Source organism: Sardina pilchardus, chromosome 21 (genome assembly GCF_963854185.1).
Source record: "Sardina pilchardus chromosome 21, fSarPil1.1, whole genome shotgun sequence".
NCBI lineage: Eukaryota > Metazoa > Chordata > Actinopteri > Clupeiformes > Clupeidae > Sardina > Sardina pilchardus.
This window is the reverse complement of record NC_085014.1, coordinates 14,519,510-14,527,744: the sequence shown is the minus strand read 5'-3', so window position 1 is coordinate 14,527,744 and position 8,235 is coordinate 14,519,510. Positions and strand designations below refer to the sequence as shown.

General features: G+C 48.1%; 1 protein-coding gene across 1 annotated transcript; it reads right to left on the bottom strand.

Annotated features, from left to right (window-relative positions):
- Positions 1-1,330: 1,330 nt before the first annotated feature.
- irg1l (immunoresponsive gene 1, like) lies at positions 1,331-7,840 on the bottom strand. The gene is made up of 6 exons (XM_062524975.1): positions 7,573-7,840; positions 6,597-6,651; positions 6,011-6,198; positions 4,894-4,986; positions 3,924-4,129; positions 1,331-3,075 (listed from the first exon to the last, which is right to left on the bottom strand). The coding sequence occupies exons 1-6, from the start codon at positions 7,588-7,590 to the stop codon at positions 2,145-2,147; spliced, it is 1,491 nt and encodes a 496-aa protein (XP_062380959.1). The 5' UTR covers positions 7,591-7,840; the 3' UTR covers positions 1,331-2,144.
- Between the last annotated feature and the right edge of the window lie 395 nt (positions 7,841-8,235).

The following is an 8,235-nucleotide window of genomic DNA, read 5'->3' as shown; positions in this document are numbered from 1 at the left end:
GCCCATGGCCAAATCAAAAGAACGAAAGAAAGCTTGATCATTTTGTAAAGTCACATGTTATTGAGTTATTGTCACCAGCTGCACTCACCAAAATTGCCACATAATTTTGTCTTTGCCCAAATTTCATTAATGAAGAAGACAAAGTGAAAGTGAAAGTAATGCTGAGAGTGACTTCACACTGGGACATGTGTTTGGCTTTATGGAAACATCAATGGCTCACTGGATGGCCATGGCAATCAAGGGAGCAGTGCGCAAGATTTTGCATACTGTACACGTGTTTTGTAATAGAAATTCAATGCAAAATTATCTGTAAAGTTAACCGTACAGTAACTCACTTCTCAAGAGAAATTGTTCTGTAAAAAGGCTCAGTACTGTAGATCCTTGGTCTATAAACATTGCATTTGTGTCAGTGAGAGAAATATGGTTTTTGAAAGACAACCCCATTTTAAAAACAAATACTGCATTCAATTGTTCAGACATACAGACCATTACATTACATTACATTACATGTTGCTTGTTAGCCAAAGCGACTCACAACATGGTAAGCAGTTTAAGCTTTTTAAAGCAATTCTCACAACAATTCTAGTGTGCAATAAGAGTAAGTGCATCAGTGAGTGCTGTTTTTAAACAGTCAAGTGTCAGTTAAAGTCAGGTAGTAAGTCTAGGATCAGCAACTAGTGTAAGTTGTGCTACGTGAGTGGACACTGTTATATAGTAAATGACTATCACAGTTGATGGGTGATTTTTAATGAAACATCTGCAGAACACTTGATCATTGTTCAGGAAGCTGCCTGTATCCATGAGCCATTTTATGTTCAATGTGCTATTCTCTTGAAGGATATTTCTTTATTATCATCATCATTGGTGGTATACATAGTGTGTATATATAGTATATAGTATAGTAACTTGTCGCTAATAAATAGTGTAAGACTGTTATTATGGGTTATTTATGACAGCGTGAGATGTTACTAAACATAGTAACAGAATAGAACATGACCTCTGTCTAGAGAAGTGGTGGACTGATCATGTGCTTTGGAAAATAAAAGCCATTGTGTGATGTGCCTGGCAGTTGGCACATGGTCCTTATTACGCAATTCTCTGTGTTCTTATATCATTTTTTCATAGTCTTTTCCCCTCTGTTTGTCGAGGGGCTGTTGAGCTCTGTTGGCTGTAAATTTCTGTTTTTATTTCATTTATTTTATTTCATTTCATTGCCTAACATCATCATGAGCTCTCACATGGAAAGACATTGCGGGGAACACTGTTTTTCTTTTTTTTTCTGGTGACTTATTGTGAGTATTGAGATGAAGAAAACAAGACACAAGGTGAAATAATTTTAAGCATTTATTAATTTAAATATTTTGACTAAAATAAAAGTACATCATTATAAAACAATGATTACGCCATCTCCACAATGAGAACCGAAGACAGATAAACCTACTTACAGAGAGCGTTCAAAGTAGATTTATATTTACATGCAAGTTCTGCTTCCCAGCACAGTACAGCACCATTAATTCAGTTTCAAGCGAGATCCATGGTTCTACCAAAGGACACAGTACAAACAAGAGACTGGAAAGAGAAAATGTCAAGTGTTTTTCAAAAGCTTAGCTACTCTCACCCTGCAGTCAATTCATAGCATGACAACAACAATAACAACAGTTCAAATTAGCCAATGGCCAAATCAAAAGAACAACAGAAAAGCTTAATCAGTTTGTAGAGCCACACAAGTCATTTTCACTGGCTGCACTCACTAAAATATTCACATAGTTTCATCTTTGGCCAACGTTCATTAAATGCAGAAGACAAAGTGAAAGTGAAAGTAATGTTCAGCATAACTTCTCAGCTATTGCCACACCCTGTACACTGACTAAGAAAAATGGGTTTGGCTCCATGGAGACATCTATGATTCACTGAATGGTCTGTTTTGACAAGAAAAAAACAAACAAAACACAAACCAACACAAAGATGGACAAGGACGCCATTTTGAAAACTAATTTACAGCATTATGTACAACTCTGAAAAACCGTGGCGCACCAGAAACCTCAGTGGCACTGGTTTCTTGGGTCGGTCACTCTGGCTCTGAGACCGGAAAAAACTGGTGACCGGTGAATGGGCACCGGAACAAGGGGGTATAGCGACGTCGCTCACTGGACCTGGGCGAGGAGAGGGCTGAGGTCGCTCAGCCGGTCCAGCTGGTCCACGGCCTCGATGAGCCCCTCGACCCGGTCGGCGGGCAGCACGGTGCCGGCGTTGCCGCGGAACTTCTTGCGCAGGCTCTCGTCGGTCAGCGGGTTGCGCCAGTGGCCGTAGAAGGTGTCGCAGCGTCCGCGCAGCACGTCGCCGCCGGCCAGCGTCACCTGCACCTCGCCGTACATGCGGTCGAAGTTGGCCGGGTTGTCGGCGGGGTGCTCGACGCGCACCAGCGCCAGCAGGGCGCGCAGCTCGGGCCGGCGCAGGGCCGCGTCGGAGAAGGACGCCACCGTCACCTCGCCGTCCAGCAGCGCCGTGCAGGCGTTGAACTGGAAGGAGTGGCGCGCCTCGTGCTCCGACTCCGGGAACGGCCGGTTGATGTACTTGGAGACGGGCACGCGCAGCAGGACCTCGCGCACCGCGCCGGGCGACACGCGCCCGCCGCTCAGCCCCACCAGGGCCTCGTGGACGGTGGCGGCGGCGTCGGCCACCCAGTGCATGCCCAGGTGCGCCGGGAAGCGCTTGAAGCCCATGTCCTGCTCCTCCAGCAGGAAGCGGTGGGCGTCGCGCTCGTCGGGCGAGGGCAGCGCCCGCGGCGCGTAGTCCTCGTAGAAGGCGCCGAAGCCCGAGACGCCGGGCACGGCGTCCAGCACCAGCGCGCTGGCCTCCAGGCCTCTAGAGGCCAGCAGCGCCGCCTCCAGGCCCAGCCGCGCGGCGTTGCCGATGTGGAAGGGCTTGGCCTGCGTGGCGGCGTTGGCCATGGGCGCGCCCGAGAGCGAGGCGGCGATGGCCAGGGCGTGGCTGCACTGCGAGCGCTCCAGGGAGAGCAGGCGGGCGCAGGCCGCGGCACTGCCCATCGTGCCCACCACTGTGGGTGGGTGGAACCTGGAGGAGAGAGAGAGAGAGAGAGAGAGAGAGAGAGAGAGAGAGAGAGAGAGAAAAGAAAAGAAAAGAAAAGAAAAGACAGAACGAGAGAGAGAAAAAAAAACAGAAAACAGAGGAGAGAAGAGAGAGACGAGAGGATGACTAAGTGAGTGAGGTGTTTTGGAATCGCTTCGCCACACACACACACCAGAAAACCTTTCGGGCTGAACAAACTGTCCCAGCTGGGAGGACACAGCCCTTTAAATAAGGACAGGTGGGCTTTTGTGAGCCTCTGTTTCTAAATTACACAGGGCATAATGCCGAGCTGTGCAGGACTGAGTGGGCCCTCTTGTCGAGGCGTGTCGGAGGAAATAACAGATTACGGTATTTCATGTCGTTTGGACGCAGAGGAGAAGGGTCACCGATGGTCATTCGGAATCACACCGGTCTGAGTAAATACACGTCTGAAGGAACTCTTAGTAACTTCCTCGGCTGAGCTAAAACTGGCCAAAGGGCCTCTCCCTACCGGTCTGCCATGTGTGTGTGTGTATGTGTGTGTGTGTGTGTGTGTGTGTGTGAGAGAGAGAAAGTGTGACACACAGTGGCAGGAAAATATCAGTGTTGTGGGATATGTTTGCATGCATACACTGAACCATTCTAGAGTTTATTTAGGGCCTCGGTTATTCTGGCTTCATTTAAAGTGGCTGCTGTTATTGCAATCTCACAATCTCTCTCCTATACAGTATGTATTTTTGAGTATAGTGACCAAACAAACACGTGCTGCAACACAAGATCATGTGTTCAGTGGGCTGAAAACAAAACCAGAACTTCTGTTTAAAAGGAACTTTTTTAGTTCCTCCTTCACTCACCTCTTTGGGATGTTGCAAGCCTCGTTGGAGAACCTCAGCAGCCGACCTTGGACCTCGATGCCCACGTTGAAGGCCAACAGGAAGTCCAGACCGCTTGGCTTGCTGTTGCCAGGCAACATATCACTGATGGCCAACAGGGCGGGCAGAACGGCACCAGAGGGGTGGGTGGCAGGATGCCAGGTGTCATCAAAGTCCATGGAGTGGGACTGTGGGGTGGGGAGAAAGACACACGTTAGAGCCACCTCAAACAAATCCCCCCTCCATTCTTTGTTGTTATTCTTGGCCTGGCTATGGAAGATGGGCAAACCAAATGTTGCCCCAAGTCCCAGCGCTATTCTAGGACTGGGCCTGTTTCCTCGAGCCCGAGAGTGTGTTTCTCTGCTCGGTGGGAGGCTTTGGCCGAGCCATCGTACGGGTCAGGATATGGTCCTGGGGCTGTCTGGCCCCGGCGCGAAACAAAAACACTCCCCTAGGCCAGAATCCGACCGCAGGAAAGGGTGAGTGAGACTAATAACAGACCTCGGGAACGTCATGCTCGGAATCAGTAAATAGGTATTACCCGGGAACATCTCTAATATTTCCTGACAGAGGCATCGGCTTACCAATGACACTGTGTTATTAGACTCACAGGAGAGGTATGTCTCGCTCCCTGACCCTGAACACTCACTCATAATCCTTCCATGTCCAAACACTTCCAAACGCCTTTGTAGATTTTAACCATCAGCCCTGCCCTCTCTCCTTCTTCCTGACTCCACCACCACCATTACCACCATCACCATTACTGTACCTTCCTGCATGCTTGGCAGTGCCAAGTCTGTGAGGCCCATTTGAATGGCATGGCAGTGATGTATGACCTGTACACTAGACTGGCAGTGATTTATGACCTGTTCACTAGACTGGACACAAAAATGCCCTGGCCTGCTCTGCGTGTGCCCCCCGTGTGGGGTGGGAGAGGGTCACCGATACTCACCGCCACACCGTTAACGAAGGCTGCCAGGGTAGGGGAGAGCCTTGTGTCCTTGCGGCCGTACACGGAGCTGATGTAATCCGGAGCATACATGTGCTGGAGACAGAGAGAGAGAGAGAGAGAGAGAGAGAGAGAGAGAGAGAGAGAGAGAGAGAGAGAGAGAGAGAGAGAGAGAAATGTCAGTCACTGCGGTCACAAACTGTACAGACTAACCAACACAGGCTGCCCAGACTGAGCCAACATGGCTATCATGAAGGGGAAGCAGCGGAGAGGAGCCAGACAAAGACAAAGACAGAGACAGAGAGGGGGGGACGGAGAGAGAGAGAGACGTTCTGCAATCGCTGGCGACCAGACCACAGCTCCAGGCACACAGGAAAAAGCAGTTGAGGCAGCTCTTGGCTGCAGACAGCACACACACACGCACACACACGCATGCACTAAAGACGACACTGGAATGGAGTGTACTCTATAAAGCCCAGTGGCTATCCGTCAAATGCCCTTCCTCGAATTCCACGCCTCGTGAAAACAGTGAGACTAAAGAGACACGGTGTTTCTGAGCCCTGGAAAACATGCCTGCAAACACTGTTTCATTCGCTTGCTATGCAGACTTGGCAGTGTACAGATGTAATGGGAAATTCATGGAGTTCTCCATCCACGATAGCGACGTTATAACCTGCCTTAGAGTTTCACATATTTGTTTACACAAAGTGGCCATTGTAACTATTGTCAGCGCTGACCGCATTGTTGTGGCTGGTCACTATATCGTTTTTCCATCGGGGCATTAAATGGCAATGCCAGTGTTGACAATAGCTCCAAACAATTAAACGGCCCATTAGATCTGATTTCATCACCTTACGGTCTCAGGTGGGCAATCACCTGGTTAAGAAATCGTCACGCTACTGTGTTAAACGATCTGCGTGCCAACACAATAAATAAACCTGAGGGAGATATTATTAGTAGGAGGGTGATAATAGTAATAATGTCAACAGCCTCCATTCCGCCCTATTCTCACGCATGCCAACTAGGCGTCTACTGAAACCCGACACCATTAACTTGGTGCCCGCAGGTGTGAGCGGCCGGTGGTGCCCCGTGGGTGGGTGGTGGTGGTGGTGGTGCCTACCTGGCAGTGTTGCAGTGCCAGCTCGAAGACCTCGGTGGTGCTGCCGATGAGGCCCACGCCCATGCTGTCCAGCACCATGCGCTTGCTGCGCTGCAGGACGGTGGGGGACAGGTGCTGGGGCCGCACGCCCTGGATGAAGCGCCCGAAGCTGCTGGTGACCGTCTCCTCTGGGGCCGGCCGGTCCACCACTGATCACCGGGAGGAGGGAGGGAGGGAGGGTGAGATGGGTGGAGTAGAGAGGGTAGGAGGAAGGGAAGGTGAGTGGGTGGGGGTGAGAGATGGAGGTTGAGAGAGGGTTAAAATGTCATGATGATTCAGAACAAAATGGCGCCATATGTAATGTATACTGATGGCAAAGATTGCACATAATACGGAGAGTACAGTGTGTAGTACCTTATGACAATACGGTCTCGGTTTACACTGTGTTATGATATGACGAAAGTTCATCTTGGAGCTTAACATTACAAGACAGGTGAGATGAAATTAGGTGTGTGTGTGTGTGTGTGTGTACTGTATGTGTGTGTGAGTGAGTGAGAGAGAGAGGGAAAGAGAGAGAGAGAGAGAGAGAGAGAGAGAGATATCTTACCATCCAAGGCTGATTTGTGCAGACTGCGCACAGCGGACAGTGGGGTGATGGCCTTCTGCAGACAGACAGACAGACAGAGACACATGAGCATCATTGGACCGCGCTGACAGACGCGATGACACAACCGTGGACATTCCACACACAACAGTCAGCAAGCTTCTCCAATTCCTCCTTCCTCTTTGAAACAGAAAGTGAACGAACCTGCCCTGCATTCTCCCAAAGAAAGTGACGACAACATTACTGACCCACGTTCTTTTCATCTAGTTTATCTAGTTTGTGTAAACCACATCCTAAGTGCCTACTCACTCACTGTCTTTCTTTCTCTTCCTCACCCCCATATTATATCATTATGACACTTTGTCATAAAGGAGCATTGTTCAGGAGAACAGGTTCCCTACACTCGCAAGACTGGAAAAAACTCTGAAATCTGACGCTGGCGGCTGTTGTCTGGATTTTATCATAACTTGTCGCTCGTATGCACGTGTGCCTATCAGGGCTTTTGATCTGCTGTCACTCGGTATTGCCGTTGATTTATGTGTGTCAATTGCATGAGCGAAAATAGCTGCAGCGCACAAGTGTCGCAACTCTTCGGAGCTCAGAAGATAACGGCCCCGGCTGACGAGTAGACACAAAAAAAAGGAAAAGAAAAGGAAAAAAAGAAAGAAAGAAAAAAAGAAAACCGGGTTCTGGCAAATACTAAACTAGCCAGGATAAAACCGCAAGAATGCAAACCCATCACGAATACCAAGGGCTCAGCTTCCCTCCCTCTACACAGCCTCCCAGTACCAACTATGAGTACACTCCCTCTCTCCCTCATGTATGTCATTAAATTTCTCCCACATTAACAATGTAACCACACAGAACATGTCATATCATTACACACAAACTGGTAGGAAGATAATAAAATACGACTAACTAATTAATTTAACATTATTTTTTATTCCTGAGGTTGATTCATAATAATAAGGCTCCTTACCTTCACTTTGGAGAGCATGTTGTCAGTTCTGATTGGTGCTGGAGAAGTTCAGTAAGATTCAGCTCAGCTGTTGCTTTCTTGCAGTTGGTCTTGGCTGTCTTGTTGCCTCTTGAGTGCTGGATGCTGTGGTGTGGTGAGACGTCTGTTCTCTTCAGGTTACATCTGAAAGCCATCCCTTATTTATACCATGCCGAACTCTGAAAGGCTATTGATATGACCCAAGGCTGGAACTTCCAAATTGCGTGACTTTTTTTTTTTTTTTTTTTTTTCCATCACTAATGGGTGGGATTTCAGCTCATCAGCGCCGGAAACGTATTGTTTCAGATGAGGGTCAGTGATGTCATCACTGAGGGGGGACACTCGGTTGGCCCAGAGTTCAGAAACTCCTCCCATCCATGTGATCAGGTCTCCTATAAACTTAGAGCATCTTTTCCAAAGATCTGAACACTCCATCCTGACCACCTCCATCAGGTAAATGACTTCTGTCTGTTTTGACCTCCGTTCATGAGAGAAATATAATTGTCTATTTATATTTGTGAACACAAATATATATTTAAACACTTTTTAGATTTTTTGGTCATAATGAAATTATGATTTTTTTTAGCTGGAATACAGTAAACACTGTGTAATACATGCAGTATGATAACTGATGCTAATGACATG